This window comes from Gymnoscopelus microlampas (assembly GCF_963454915.1).
Source record: "Gymnoscopelus microlampas genome assembly, chromosome: 6".
Taxonomy (NCBI): Eukaryota; Metazoa; Chordata; class Actinopteri; order Myctophiformes; family Myctophidae; genus Gymnoscopelus; species Gymnoscopelus microlampas.
Window position 1 is genome coordinate 16657267 of NC_139943.1, and position 15980 is coordinate 16673246.

At 42.9% G+C, this 15980-nt stretch overlaps 1 protein-coding gene across 1 annotated transcript in view; it reads right to left on the minus strand.

The window, feature by feature from the left end:
• Positions 1–15980, minus strand: part of ntrk3a (neurotrophic tyrosine kinase, receptor, type 3a) — a gene marked incomplete at both ends in the record, with an annotated part of 270533 nt that overhangs the window by 203557 nt on the left and 50996 nt on the right. Inside the window, one exon of the mRNA XM_084059451.1 lies at positions 9109–9180. Within this exon, the coding sequence (XP_083915577.1) occupies positions 9109–9180 (72 nt within the window). The remainder of the gene's footprint in view (positions 1–9108; positions 9181–15980) is intronic.

Consider the following 15980-nt stretch of genomic DNA (forward strand, 5'->3'; position numbering starts at 1 on the left):
GGAGGGGAGGAGCAAGAGAACGAAGAGAGCGAGAGACATTTTAACTGTTTGAGCGATGGTCGATCTGTGGTGTGTGTTTATAAACACGGCCAGACAAACGATTAAAATGGATTTAGCAATTCTGTGTCCGGTTGAAAAGGTTATAAAACACGAAAATCGCTGGCGCTGGGTACGCTGAGTACATTATGAAAATACTCAAAGAGTCAAAGAGTCAAAGAGTTAAAATACTGTGTCTAAAAGTCTCTTATTTAAATTTCAGGTAGTTGGAAACTGTAGGTGCAGTCAGTGCAAAGGGGCTTTATGGCTGCGTAGTTCCATTTCTGCAGACTTTTACTATTCTGACCACATTACTCTACCCCTGTACTGAAAAAAGGTTTTATGTGTATATATAAAATAAATTCATAAGAATGATTTGCTTCCAACATCCAGTCTATGATATTCTGCTGGTACAGTACTCTCAATATTAAATAAAATGAAAGCTAAGGAGTGGTCTGTGCGTATATATATTTCATCAGTTCCACTTGAGAGACCAACAGTGTATTGTCCTCTGGCGCAGTATGAGGCTGGTCTAGCAGCCTAACAGAGCAACTATGTTATGCCAACATACTGCGTAAAACAGACAGTAAGTGGCTGTGCGTGTGTGCGTGCATGCATGCATGCATGTGCGCACGTGCATGCGTGTGTGTGTGTGTGTGTGTGTGTGTGTGTGTGTGTGTGTGTGTGTGTGTGTGTGTGTGTGTGTGTGTGTGTGTGTGTGTGTGTCTGTGTGTGTGTGTGTGTGTGTGTGTGTGTGTGTGTGTGTGTGTGTGTGTGTGTGCGCGCGTGTGTGTGTGTTCTTCAGCCCTATATTGGACATTCTGCATAATGAGAACTTTCTACTTTTAGTACTTTAAGTACATTTTGATTCTAGTACTTTCGTATTTTTACTCAAGCAAATTTAGAATTCCTTTTTTTTACTTGTATTTCTACATTGCAATATTGATACTTTTACTTAAGTAAAAAATGTGAGTTATTTTTCCACCACTGCGTGCACGCATGCATGTATTCCTTCATTTCTTTCTACTCTCCCGTTTCATGATCCCAGCTTGCCTCCCCATAATGACTGCTGTGTCGCCCAGTGGGAGACACAGGCATGTAAAGCAAAGAGCAATACATTATGCAGAGGACATGTATGATGGTAAGAGTTATTAGATGTTACAGGGTAATAAATTATTCACTAAGTGCGCCTCGACTTCAGAGGGAGCTGAGATCTCTCTCTCAGTACTTTATGTCTGTCTGTAGGCTACATGTATGACAGCGTTGCTTATTAAATGGCACTTGGTAAAAATCATTAGGGCTTCTGCGAAGCAACGGTTCCAATTAATCTCCTTGTTTTCTTCTACTAACTCTAGTGCAGCTGTACTTTTGCAAAAAAAACTAAAGAAAAACTATATCTATATGATTTTTTTTGCAAAAGACATAGATTATGAATCTTCAAATCAGTGGTGGAAAAAGTAGTCAAATTCTTTACTTAAGTAAAAGTACCAATACTGTAATATATAAATACTCTGTTACAAGTAAGAGTCCAGAATTCTAAATTTACTTGAGTAAAGTACAAAAGTATTGGCATCAAAATGTACTTAAAGTACCAAAAATAAAAGTACTAAAATGTTTGAAAATAGCAGATCTACAAGCTCACAACGCGACGCGATGTATAAAATAGGGCTAAAGTTGTTAATGTATGTTTCATAATCTCATAATTTATATATTAAAAATAACTAGTAACTAAACTTTTCAAATAATTGTCGCGTAGTAAAAGTATTTTATATTTGACTCTGAGATGTAGTGGAGTAGAAGTAACAGAAAATGGGAAATACCCCAGTAAAGTAAAACATCCTCAAAACTGTACTTAAGTACAATACTTGAGTAAATGTACTTAGTTACTTTACACCACTGCTTCAAATATGTGTCTTTCATTCATCTGAAAGCCCTAACCCTAACCCTAGAAGTCAGAGCTGAAATCACTGTGTAAATATGAAATCATGCATCTACTGTATATCAAGTCAGGTTGGTCCTCCGTTACGTAACATGGGAGAAATGAGTCACACTTATTGCTATCTTGTTCAATCAAATCAAATAACATGTTATTGGGTTTTGCTCTTCTTGAAGCACAGTTACAAAAATATTGAAACTGGTGAAGATGATCTTATCTTTTGTTTATCTTAAGCTGTACAGACTGTGTCGTCTTTTGCGGTTGTTACGTGTGATGTGACTGCAAAATCATGCGTATCAGGGGGATTAGCTGAGGACACACAGATGAAGTTAATTCAGCGCCAAACCAATGCGACCCAGGAACGTTGTTACTGTACATATGGTGCCCATATTGGTCAATTATATTGGTAGATTTGTCAATCTACATGGAGGAAAACCTTCACTCTTTCCGTTGTTTGGCTCACAGTCGACCGTCCGTGAATCTGTCACACTGAGAAGACCCAAGATGGAAGAACTGTCGTTCACGACCAATGGTTTTCCAGCGCTGTGAGAATTTCAAATCCGGGGCGGCTTCCAGTGTGAAGCGAGACAGAAAACAGGGCGGAGGCCAGGAACACAGCCATATAGCATCCCATAGAGATGAACCAACAGGGAAAGTGTGGCAGAAAGATACAGAACAGATCATGCCTGAAGGCATGAGAGCAGACACCAGTGCATTGTGGGTAAAAAATCCATCTACAAACACGACAACTTTCTCTCAACTTGGCACAAAAATATACAAATTTTACCACTTGGAATATGTATGATGCAACTTTAATACGAGCGAGAATTTCATATTAAAGATGACGCAATGAGAGTTGATATGCAAAAGTTGCCTCTCTGCTGAGCACGGAAACATCTTTAAGGAGTATTACTGCATGTAGAATTAGGTTCATTCACATTTAGTCCAAGAATGAAGCCCCTGGCGGCCTAATAATGTACGTTGACAGAATTCAGATGGAAGATGTGCGTGAAACCAACCAACCACTCTCCATTATGAAGCTCATAGCAGAGAAATTAGTCTTTGGTCTCTTCAAACAAGCACAATTTAGAACAGATCCCTTTCACCACATGAACCCTATTCTGACTGGGGCCAACATTCGGTGAGAAAAGCAGACGGTAATTGGTAAATGGTGCATTTATATAGCGCTTTTATCCAAAGCGCTTTACATAGATTGTGCATTACATTCACCCATTCACACACACACATTCATACACCGCTGGTGGAGGAAACCATGCAAGGCACCAAGCTGCTCATCTGGAGCAATTAGGGGTTCAGCGTCTTGCTCAAGGACACTTCGACACTAACTCAGGGGGAGCCTGGGATCGAACTCCGGCCACTCTACCGGCCACACTCGGTCGACAATATAGTATATAGGGTTTCATCGTAAAGATCAGTGTTTGGATCAGTTCCGCTGCCAGAAGAGGAAATGCAGTGTAAACACACTGAATTGCAGTATTGGCTAAACAAAGGAATAAGTTCAGACCTGGGGTCGAGGAGCTTATTGGAAAGTGTCTACACTACTACTAGGCAGTGGTGGGAAAAGTACTCAAATATTTTACTCAAGTAAAAGTATCAATACTGCAATGTAGAAGTACTCTGTTACAAGTAAAAGTCTGGGATTCAAAATTGACTTGAGTAAAAGTACAAACGTATTGGTATCAAAATGTACTTGAAGTATGAAAAGTAAAAGTACAAAAATGTTTGAAAATAGCCCATCTACAAGCTCACAACTTGTGAGCTTGTGAGCTTGTAGATCTGCTATTTTCAATTAGCCTATGTATAAAATAGGCCTTAAGTGGTTAATGTATGTTTTCAAATAATTGTATTGGAGCAAAAGTACAATATTTGCCTCTGAGATGTAGTGGAGTATAAGTAAAAGTATAGACAATTGGAAATACTCTAATAAAGTAAAAAATACCTCAACATTGTACTTAATACAGTATTTGAGTACATGTAATTAGTTACTTTACACCACTGCTTCTATAGGTTCACCGTTTGATCTACCCATGAGTCACACTATAGACGTATAATACTAGGACCGGATTCATATACAGTTTATTTATTCAGCATAAAAATAGGCCAATTGAGTTTACATTCCTGCTACTGGTATGGTGGTCATTACTGAGGCACCTTTGAGGCTAATTTATACATTGAAAATAGAAATGCATTGTGTCTCCACTTCTTTCAGTTGAACACAATGCCATTTTTGTTCTGCGACAGGGTACTGTGAGGACATGCCTTAACGGTTAAGGCATGTCCTCACAGTACCTCACAGTACGGATTGAATGGGTTAAGGCTTAACCCATTCAATCCGGGGACGCATCTCTCTCATTTTAAGATTTCTTTGGCTATTAAAAAATAGCAGATCTACAGGCTACGAGCTTGTAGATCTGCTATTTTTGAACAATCGTGAAAATGTGTGCAAATCCCTGTGTGGGGGGTGTTGGGGGTCCCTGGAACAAAACATTTTGAGATGGGGGTCCGCGGCCAAATACATTTACATACTGTACATACATTTGTAGAATCCCCCAGAAGCAAAGATCTGAGTTACAAATGTTCGCTTTAAAAAATATGTATATATTCAAACATTTTCACAAATGTTCACGATTTTAAAAAAAATAGCAGATCTACAAGCTCATAGCGCGGCACTCGGTGCCGCGCTATGAGCTTGTATATCTGCTATTTTTGAATAGCCAAAGAAATAAAAAAATGACACAGATGCGTTCGCGGTCTTAATGGGTTAACTGATGCACAAAATAGAAATAACAGGGAACATCAGGCAGCTAAACACAGCTAATATGAGGGACTTACTAACTTATAAATAACAGCGGCCTTAACCACAGTCTGTCGTGTAGCCAAGTGGAAACATGGAAACGTGCGAGAAGTGTAAATGCCATGCATACAATGTAGAAACAACAGAGGCTCCAAACCGCAGCGGCAGCCCACAGCAGCGAGACAGTAAACACAACACTAGTGGCTGGAATTATACCACAGAAAAGGAATTAGGATTTGTTTCACAAAAACAAAAAGCAGCCACTTGGAACAGCTCAGTTTTGCTTTACTGTCTGTTTGTCTGTCTCGCTCACACTCACAAGCACGCACGCACGCACACACACACACACACGCAAGCACGCACGTACGCACGCACTTACTCCCTCCTAGAGTTCATGATGAAAGGTTGAGAGGAGAAATCTCCGTATTCTTCTCATGGACTTTCCTCACGGTGAAGTGCCTCCATTACACACACAGCACAGCTTTACTCCTACAACCCATTTCCATCCCTGGAGGTGTGAGTTGGTCACATCCAATCTCCAAGAGAGAAAAGACTCTGTTTCCGCACGAAACTGCACAAATTCCCATGCTAGCATTTCAACAGATAGACAGCTGTACACCTGGAAACACTGCTGCCACACACATCAACCTATCATCTAATCTACTTCATCTACCAGCCTATGCACCAATTAACCAATCAATCAATCAATCTATCTATCTATCTATCTATCTGCGTATCTATCTATCTGAGTATGTATCTATCTATCTATCTATCTATCTATCTATCTATCTATCTATCTACATATCTAGTTACATATCTATCTACATGTCTATCTACGTATCTATCTATGTTTCTATCTAAGTATCTGTATGTCTGTCTGTCTACAGCATTGGTTCTCAAAGTGGGGTCCGGGGACCCCCAGGGGTACTTGAGGGGGTTCCAGGGGGTCCCCAGCTAAATGATGGATAGGAACCAAATGGACCCTTATGGGTCTGTAACTCTGAGAGTGTGCAAATGGAACCAAATGGACCCGTTAGGGTCCATTTGGTTCCATTTGTACACTCTGAGTTAAATTAAAATTGTTTTTACAATATAAATTGGGGTCCCAGAGATAGAAATGCCATTAAATGGGGGTCTGTAGCCCTAATGCATGTCAAACTGGGGGTCCATGAAATTAAAATGGTTGAGAATCACTGCTAGAGCCGTACAAATCTTCTCTTATGGGGGTCCCTGGCATATCTTTTCAAATGGGGGGTCCGCGGGCTAATAAGTGTCAATTTGGGGGTCCTTGACATGAAAAAGTTTGAGAACCACTGGTCTACAGTATGTAGCATGTATCAACTATCATCCATCCACCCATTATCTATGTATGTACTGTATGTATTAGTCTATGTTTTATTTCAGTCACGCACACACACACATTTCTGAATTTCATAAACATACTATTAGCATAGTGTAAGACACAGCATGAGAAGGAAACTTTTCATTTGACCGCTTCACTGCAACAGAATTGCAACGCAAGAATGGCATTCAAATGCGTGCGTGGGCTGCTGTGTATATCTTTCCACTCAAACAGAGAGCGTCTCCTTCCCAAACCCCAATGGTTCTAATCAGCCCCCCGCCCACAGGAGTGGCCCAATTCACTCACAACTTGCTACAAAAATCGCTCATGAAAAACTATATAATCTCCTACATTCCATTTTCCACCTTCACATCTGTCTCCTTCTCTAATAATCAAAAAGTGCTATATATTTCATCTCGCACTTTACTTCCGGATGGTTCGTTTTGCACCTTTTTTTGCCACATCGGTCACGGGAAAGAAATAAGCGCTGCCGTGGTCTATGGAAACGAGCCCAAAAGTGCACCCAAATAAGCCCAAAATCGCTTATACAAACAGTCAGACCTGGCAACGCAGCCTACGCCAATCATGTGTGAGAGATCTACAAGCTATGGGGCAGTGACGCCACCGTATCTTAGCAACAACGACAGCGCTCACTCTCATTGGTCGTGTCATGCCAGGAGCAGTCTCCAGACAATGGCATCGCAGAGAGCTTGCTGTAGCCATCACATTCAGTCGCAACAACGACGGACAGGGAGCTGTGATAGTGGCATGTAGCTAACGCTAACGTGGTTGTCATGCCTGCAGCGGCTGTGCAATCACTTTGTCAACAATGCACGTTCGTGTGGTGAATGTCAATATTGCTGCTCAGTTAGTCCATTGTAGATGGTGTATGTTTGTGTGTGTCTTCTGGAGAACTATGTAGCTCCACAGCAACTACAGTAACTAACGTAATGGCAGGACCGCCCCGTGCAACGCATGTTAGGCTGCATTATGGTCATGTAGGAATTTCAGATAATTTCGCTCCAATTACAGCAGTGCTTATCAACCCTTTCAGGCCGCCCCCCCCCCCCCAAATAAACGTAATTGATCTGGCCACCCCCCCATTTTGTTTGACTCCATTCCACAAGTAAATATTGTGAAAATAGCAGATCTACAAGCTCGAAACGCCTCACGTTGAGAGGCTTTGTAAGCTTGTAGATCGGCTATTTTCTACATGATTGCCTCTTTCTTAGATTATTTGACAATGTGGCCAATGTTTTTATAGTATAGTTTGTTGACTACTTTTGTTGCAGAAATGGTAATTTCCTTTACTTTTGTTTTTTTATTGTCTCCGCCAGGCCGAAAGGCATGGCGCAAGACCTGTCCGTCCGTCTGTGATAGCTAATCTCTCACATCGTTGACTTGATCGCAGCGAAACTGTGCACACACACTCCCTGGATGCCAATTCAGAACCTCTGCCCTATTTCTTTCACATGGCCCTGTTACAGTGCCACCAGGAGGCCGCTTTTTGCTAAACACCTTTTCTCACAGTACTCCTACATATTTTGCCCAAACATCACGCAAATCGGTACACAGTATCTCCACAGTCATTAAAAAAAAAACCCTTTCAGATTTTTCATATTCCATCCTGATTGGCTAAAATGGCTTCCAAAGTCTGCAGGACTGCTCCGTTTGGACCAAAATGCCTCACATTATGAACACAGCATGCACTTTCCGTGCAACTTTGCACCCACATTCCCACTATGCCGAGGAAGAAATTCCACTTGAGATTTCTCTAATCAGCCTCATGGTGGCGCTATAACAGCCCGATGTGGAGAGTCAGTGAGAGCTGGATAAACGAGGTAAAATGTGTCAAAAGGAGTCTGTACGGCTGTCGATAAATGAACACATGACGTCGGTGGGAGAGGACATATTGTGTCTTTTGGACAAACAGCAGCGTGGTGCTGATGTTTGTTGTGTGAAGCAGCCTAATGTCAGAGTGTTTGTGTTGGAGCGTCTCAGTGCGGCTGCAGAGTTCATGTGCAACCTCTTCCAGAGAGAGACAGAGACACTAGAAACTCTGCTGGAGAAAAAAAAACACTGCTGGGCATTGACTTTCATATGGACATTGATCTACACACTGCAGGTATATCTGCTACACACACAACATCAAACTACACACTACAGGTATGATGCAGCGTTTGCATTCCAGCCTGCATGCCAGCGTAGTTCCCATATGGTTTCAAGGTGGGCTAAACCATATGGACCCCATGTCAGCAATGTCAGCGGCATCCACTTCAGTCCCAACTGCGATGCCCATGCAGGCTATAAGTAGCTTCTACCTGGCCCTTAGGTGGGCCCCAACTAGCCATGTTTATGTGGGACCAAGGCGGGTCCTAACTGGGTTTGCCCATGCAGGCTTTAACTGGGTTCTACCTGGGCCCTAGGTGTACCCTAACCAACCAGAGTGCAGTGCCCATCGCTCCAATTGTTGTGACGTCAGGGCTCTCAATACTGCACATTGGTGGAGGAGGAGGGGCCGCAGGGTGACCGCACACATCGCTGAACCAATGGTAGCCCACAGATGTTTCCTCTGGGGATTTACAATCTGCCCCTCTATGCAACATATCATCCGCACTACAGGGTCTTCACTGACCGAGCCACGGCCCCACTGGCCCTCAGGACGCTACGCCACTTACATGAGCTGCCAAGTGGCCGCGGGCGCTACGTGGGCGTGGCCGCGGGCTAGACGCGAGCCCCCGCGTAGCGGGGGCGAGCTTCTAGTATTAGCAATGCAAGAGAGTATGAAATAAACATGGATATTGGGTACACTGTAATACTGTATGTGTCTCTGCATATGTGTGTGTGGTGCTGGAGTGTGTGCATGTGTGTGTGTGTGTGTGTGTGTGTGTGTGTGTGTGTGTGTGTGTGTGTGTGTGTGTGTGTGTGTGTGTGTGTGTGTGTGTGTGTGTGTGTGTGTGTGTGTGTGTGTGTACTTACATATAGCGCAGGTGAGGGTTCTGGGAGAAAGCTCGAGCCTGGATAGAACGCAAGTTGCTCCTCGAAATTGTCCTGTCATACACACACACACACACACACACACACACACACACACACACACACACACACACACACACACACACAATGTACATACAAGGAGGGAAAGAGAGACTCTTTTTAACATCATGCAAGTGAAGGAAGGACAGAGAGAATTCCAGAAATGTATTCAAATCCACATTCTGTATTCAGTTGAATACACAATAACATGAGGTTATAGAGGCACTGATGCACAAATACCCAACAATTTAGTCGTTATGCCAATTAATTCCTCCCCACACACACGCATGTGTGTTGTCACTGCTGTCGTATCCCACTGACTCACCTACCAGTGAGGAGCCCCCACCGAGAGGACGTAGAGCCTTCGTCCTACTCCTCCCACCCAACAGGTGTCTCCACAGCCCGTCGGATTACGTGCAGTGACAATTATCACCCTCCCCCGCATGGCTTCGCTCCCCCCCGAACACGTGGCTCTGGACGGCAGGCACACCACCGCGGATTCGAACCCACAACCTCCGCGGTGGTGAGCAGACGCTTTACCACTGCGCCACCCGCGAGCGCCCGATTCATTCATTCATTGCTAACAGATGCTGTTTTTTTTCTGCATAAACACACAGTCCACCCACCCACCAGTCCAATGTTTAGTTCTGATGCTAAACCACCAACACAAACCACTGGGACGGAAGACAGAGAGAGAGAGTGTGAGAAAGATAGAGATGTGTGTGTGTGTGTGTGTGTGTGTGTGTGTGTGTGTGTGTGTATGTGTGTGTGTGTGTGTGTGTGTGTGTGTGTGTGTGTGTTTGTATTACTATACACTTATGAGGACCAAACGTCCCCACAAGAATAGTAGAATATGAGAAAAAGGTGTTGTGAGGACCATTTTCTTGGTCCTCACAAGAGAAATTGTTATTTTATGGTTGAAACAAGATTTTTAGAGCTATGTTTATAATTAGAAAAAGATTGGGGTTAGGTTTCGATATTTAGAGGTTAGGTTTAGGGGGTTGGGGTTAGATTTTCCCCTATTTTATACTTAGTTGTGCAACGATGTCAAACACCGGAAAATAGCCGATCTACAAGCTCACAACGTGTAGATCTGCTATTTTTCGGCTTTAGACTTGCGGTTAAAAATGCCCCCAAAAAATCATAAATCAATCATAAAATGTTCCTAAAATGTTGATGTCCTCACAAGTATAGTAATACAAACATGTGTGTGTGTGTGTGTGTGTGTGTGTGTGTGTGTGTGTGTGTGTGTGTGTGTGTGTGTGTGTGTGCGTGCGTGCGTGCGTGCGTGCGTGCGTGCGTGCGTGCGTGCGTGCGTGCGTGCGTGCGTGCGTGCGTGCGTGCGTGCGTGCGTGCGTGCGTGCGTGCGTGCGTGCGTGCGTGCGTGGGTGCGTGCGTGCGTGGGTGCGTGCGTGCGTGCGCGCGTGTCATTTAGTCGTTTGCCATTTCTCCTCATGTGCACTGTGGCCCCTGTTCCTCTGCCAAACCCCCTGCTGTTCATGTGGTCTGGGGAGCAGATTGTTGACAACCACGTTCCTCCCTCTCATCCACATGGAGTCACCACCCGCTTCCTTTTCACCCGACAGTGAGCAATTTCCCCAACAGCGCGTACCGCACTAATGTGCACAGAAGTTCATGCTATACAGTATCTTCACCACTTCCCCTATACCGACACTGTGGCCCCCAACCAACAAGCAGGAGTCTTAAGGCCAACAAAAAAGGCCAAACCGCCCGCCCCGCGAACACTGCTACATTACAATGTGTTTGTAGAAGCGCCCAGGCCAAACCGGAGGAGGCATCGCTGCCAGGAATCGAACCCCAGCCTCTGGCAGGCCCATGCGGTGGCGCGTGAAAGGCTGCACCTCAAAGCACACCTGGATGGATGCCCCCTCGATTCGGCTCGTTAACATAAGTGTCAGTTCAGAGACCTTGGTAAAGCCTCCCTAATCTCTAAGTCAATGGTAGAGCTTCACCCTGAAGTAAACGATCATATGAGACAACCTCCCCGCCCCCCCCCCCCCCCCCCCCGACACGAGGCTTTCAACCCGGTGCCAGATGACAGTGTTGTGATTTAGTTAAATGACTTATCTTAGTTCTGAAGCAACCTCGTGTGGTGTGTAATTTGCCTATTTTCACAATTTATCGTATGACAAATTATATTGTGGCTGTCGGGTCGAAAACCTTGTACTGTATGTCCAAAAATTGTTAATCTTCAGGAAATGGGAAAATAACCACCATTTCAATGGAGCCAATGTAGTTATTATTTAGTCATTATTTAGTCACAAGCACTTTTTAATCAGTTTCATTGGTTAAATATTTATAAAACCCACAGCCATGCTTAAATGCTTTCTCTGTCAAATGTTTTCACAAATGGCAAAAAAATAGCAGACCTACAAACTCACTCTTGTACTGTAGATTGGCTGCTTTCGCTACTGCTGCGGGACACTGTTGAATGAAGCAGGCCATTCATTTACACAAAAAGCAACTATATAGGACTTTAGTGGTTAACTCCACTTGTGTGCTTCCCATTTAACCTTCTCTGTCTTCAAGCTTGCCGTTAATTGTAAAGAGATGTACCTGAATGAATGCATTGGAAGGGCACTGCTGTGGTCAGTTGTGGCGTATTTCCACATTGATTTCCAGTGTGTTTGTGTTGTTTGTGTTCTGCAGATTGGTTTTAGTTTTAGTTTTATTAGTTGTGTTGTTTCAGTCACTGTGCAGTGGCCTATAGGCTATTAAACACTATTTCTACCTCCACTGCTGTTCAGTCTTCTCTCCTTTCCTCCTGCACTTGGGTCCAACTATTGTACTTACCCCACTCTAATTATTTGAAAACTTTTGTTACTAGTTACTCTGTAGATTTAGATTATTATAAAAATGCACCACTTAAGCCCCATGTACAAGCTATATACAAGCTCACAAAAAGCGATGCATTGTGAGCTTGTAGATCAGCTATTTTCAAGGATTTTTATACACTTTATATATTTGAAAAACGTTTTACTTTTGGTACTTTTAAGTATATTTGACACCGATGCTTTTGTACTTTTACTCAAGTAAATTTACCGGACTTTTACTTCTAACAGAGTGTTTCTACATTGCGGTATTGATAATTTTACTTAAGTAAAACATGGAAATAATGAGTACTTTTTTACTTTTAGTACTTTAAATATATTTTGAAATAGCAGATATACAAGCTCATAGTGCGGCACCGAGTGCCGCACTATGAGCTTGTAGATCTGCTATTTTTTTTAAATCGTGAAGATGTGTGCAAATCTTTGAATATATTATTTTAAAGCGAACATTTGTAACTAAAATCTTTGCTTCTGGGGGTCCCTGGAAGTAAGCAAAATATTTTGAGATGGGGTCGGCGGCCAAATACATATAATTTTGGGGGTCCTTGACAAAATGTTTGAGAACCACTGATATAGAAAAATATGTTTTTTTCAGAATGTTTAAAAGACATTTGTAGAATCGGCTTCAGGTGGGTTAAGTAAAAACATGTAGTACTTTTTCCACCACTCAACATATTTACCATTGTTTCAGCAGATGCACAAGAGGCAGCAGCAGCATTGTCGTCGTCAGACATTCACTTTTACTGCTGCTACCAATTAGAATACAATATGTTTGTATTGTAAAAAAACAAAAAAAAAAAACAACCCCACTAATTATACCCCAATTAGTGGAGCTTCCAAGCTGTGAGCATGGAAACAAATAGCTACATTTAAACTATGCCATGTAAATGCTTTGTCACCCCAACTGTGCATAATGCAACTCTGCGTGCGTGTGTGCATGCGTGCGTGTATGTGTGCGTGTGCGTTTGGGTGTGAGGGAGGATGGAGACAGAGAGATGGAGAGAATATAAAGAGATAGACATTGGTGATATGTTTGGGAACCAGTGGTGTAAAGTAACTAAGTGCATGTACTCAAGTACTGCATTTAAGTACAATTTTGAGGTATTTGTACTTTACTTGAGTATTTCCAATTTCACATACTTTTACTTCTACATCTCAGAGGCAAATGTTGTACTTTTACTTCACTACAATTATTTGAAAACTTTACTCACCAGTTACTTTGTAGATGTGGATTATTATTACAAAACAGACATAACCATTTCAGCCCTACATACATTTCGGCCATTTGAAAATAGTAGATCTACAAGCTCACAATGTGTCGCAATGTGACGCATTGTGAGCTTGTAGATCTGCCATTTTCAAAAGATTTGTATACATTTGAAAACTTGAAATTGGACATTCTGCATAAAATAGAGTACTTTTCCTTTTGGTACTTTAAGTACATTTTGATAACAATACTTTTGTACTTTTATTAAAGTAAATTTTGAATACCGGACTTTTAATTGATACTTTTACTTAAGTAAAACATTTTAGCACTTTTTCCACCACTGTTGGGAACACACAGAGAAAGGGAGAGAATAGAGTCACTTTATAATGGTTTCCCGTGTGCTGCTGGGTTTAACAGAGAGGGGACATGGTCTGGAGGGACATCATGGATTGTGGGGACACGTCATCAAGGGACCATTGATCAGAGATCAAAAGATTCAGCATCAATCATTTGAAACTTCATCGTGGGGCTTGTCTTTCAGATTCAAATGGATGTTGAGCACCCAGGGGCCCATGGGGGATGGGGGGGGGCTGACGAGTGATGACATGGGCCACCTGGACCCTTATTGTTCAACAGGGAGGTGATTGGTCGAGACTGAAAGAGGTTAACAGACCCACGTCTCTTCCAAGTGTTTCTGCTGTTCTCTATCCTGACCTGTTTTAATCTCTTCTTCCTCTCACTGCACTGAAACACCCTGGAGGGTATCACCTTAACTCTGGTCCATTTTCACACTCTTTTAGAGCTGAACTGACACTCAGGATTTTGCGCTGTACATCCTGTACCTTCACTGGGCCAAATACATATACATTTTGGAGGTTCTTGACATGGAAAGGTCAAGAACATTGACAGAACATTGACATTCACAGGCTGCTGTTCCGCAGCCTGTGAATGATTCAAGCACCACCCAAGAAGAGTACACCCAGAAATCATGTGATCGCAACAACAAAAAATCTAGGCATCTTTCGTGTTAAAGGATTTATAAAAGTAACATTTTCTCGGCATTCTGTTGTTTTTCTGCCGTTTTTCCCCCTATACTATGAGACCCCCGTGTGTGTAATGAGACGATCTCCGTGAGGACGTAGGTCACGGAGAATATTCCATGATTTTCAAAGGTAAGGTAAAATCGCCGTTTTTGCTGGCATGGGGACCGGAGACGGATTAATTAATTATTTCCTGGCAGTGAAAGAGTTAACGGGTTAAAGTAGCCCCCCCATCTCCCTCTCATTATATCTCATTAGGAGACCCTAGATTATGAAGGGGATACTTGAAAATGTAAGAAAAGTTGTGATTAAATTCATTAAAACCCACTTAAAGCCTATACTCTGTTGAGTGGGGTCCCCCAGGGGTCTTGGTCCCTCCTTTTTCCCCTCTAAACCAAATCTGTTCGGCGAAATTGGCTACAATCTACAATGTTCACTGAATCTTCGCCTATTTTTGCCAACATGTTCGCCTATTGTGATATGCCCAGAATGGGGGCGCTAGGATTCATGTAATCTCGCTTCACCAGACTTTCCACCTCGGAGGAAACAAAGCCTGATATTCGTTCTAAAACTAGCCGTGTGATCCGTTTAGAAAAAAGGAAAAAAATAATTGTGGTACCGGTGGTTGGTTCCGGTTGGCGTCGCATTGTTTTTGTTCCCCACATGATGCGAATCAATCAGTTTAGTCTCGCTAGTCGCGCCACGAGTTAAAATAGAAAATGGATAAACCCAACGATTACTATACCAAAAGAAACAAAACAATTATACCAAACTAAACACGTTTTAAACTAGGACAGTGGTTTTCAACCTTTTTCGCGTCAAGGACCCCCAAATTGACAAATATTAGCCCAGGGACCCCCATTTGAAAAGATATGCCAGGGACTCAACCATTTAGATTTCTTGGGGGTCCCAATCTACACTGTATCACCATCATCAGTGTTCATTTAACTCTGAGAGTGTACAAATGGAACCAAATGGACCCGTTAGGGTCCATTTGGTTCCATTTGTACACTCTCAGAGTTACAGACATATACTGTAAGGGTCAATTTGGTTGCTAACTATTAATTTGGGTGGGGACCCCCTGAAACCCCCTCAAGGACCACTGGTGGTTCCCGGACCACTGGTTGAAAACCCCTGAACTAGGGGAATCATTTTGGAGATGCACGGCGCCGGTGGTTCCGGTCATTGGTTCCGGCCACCTGAAGACATAACGTTCTGACAGGATCAGAAACCCGAAAATGGTATTGATCCCATGGGCCAGGATTCACCAGGTTAAGATAAGACAGGAAAAGTTGCAATTTCATTCCTGCTGAAGCAGTAATAAAAAAAAATCAACAATCCATTCAAGGCCTGAACTGGCATATAATTAGTGGTTTGAATAACCGACGTTTCAATTAGTGCTTAAAGAAAAAACTGTCCACGTTAGCACTCATGGTTCATCAACACCGAATCACTGATTCATGAAAGGGAACAATTTGCTCACAATCAGTTTATATAAAGATCGCATTGTATCTAAGTGCAACGTACGCGCGCGTGTGTGTGTGTGTGTGTGTGTGTGTGTGTGTGTGTGTGTGTGTGTGTGTGTGTGTGTGTGTGTGTGTGTGTGTGTGTGTGTGTGTGTGTGTGTGTGTGTGTGTGTGTGTGTGTGTGTGTGTGCGTGTGTGCGTGTGTGTGTGTGTGCGTGCGTGCGTGTGCGCGTGTACTTACAGCCTCTGC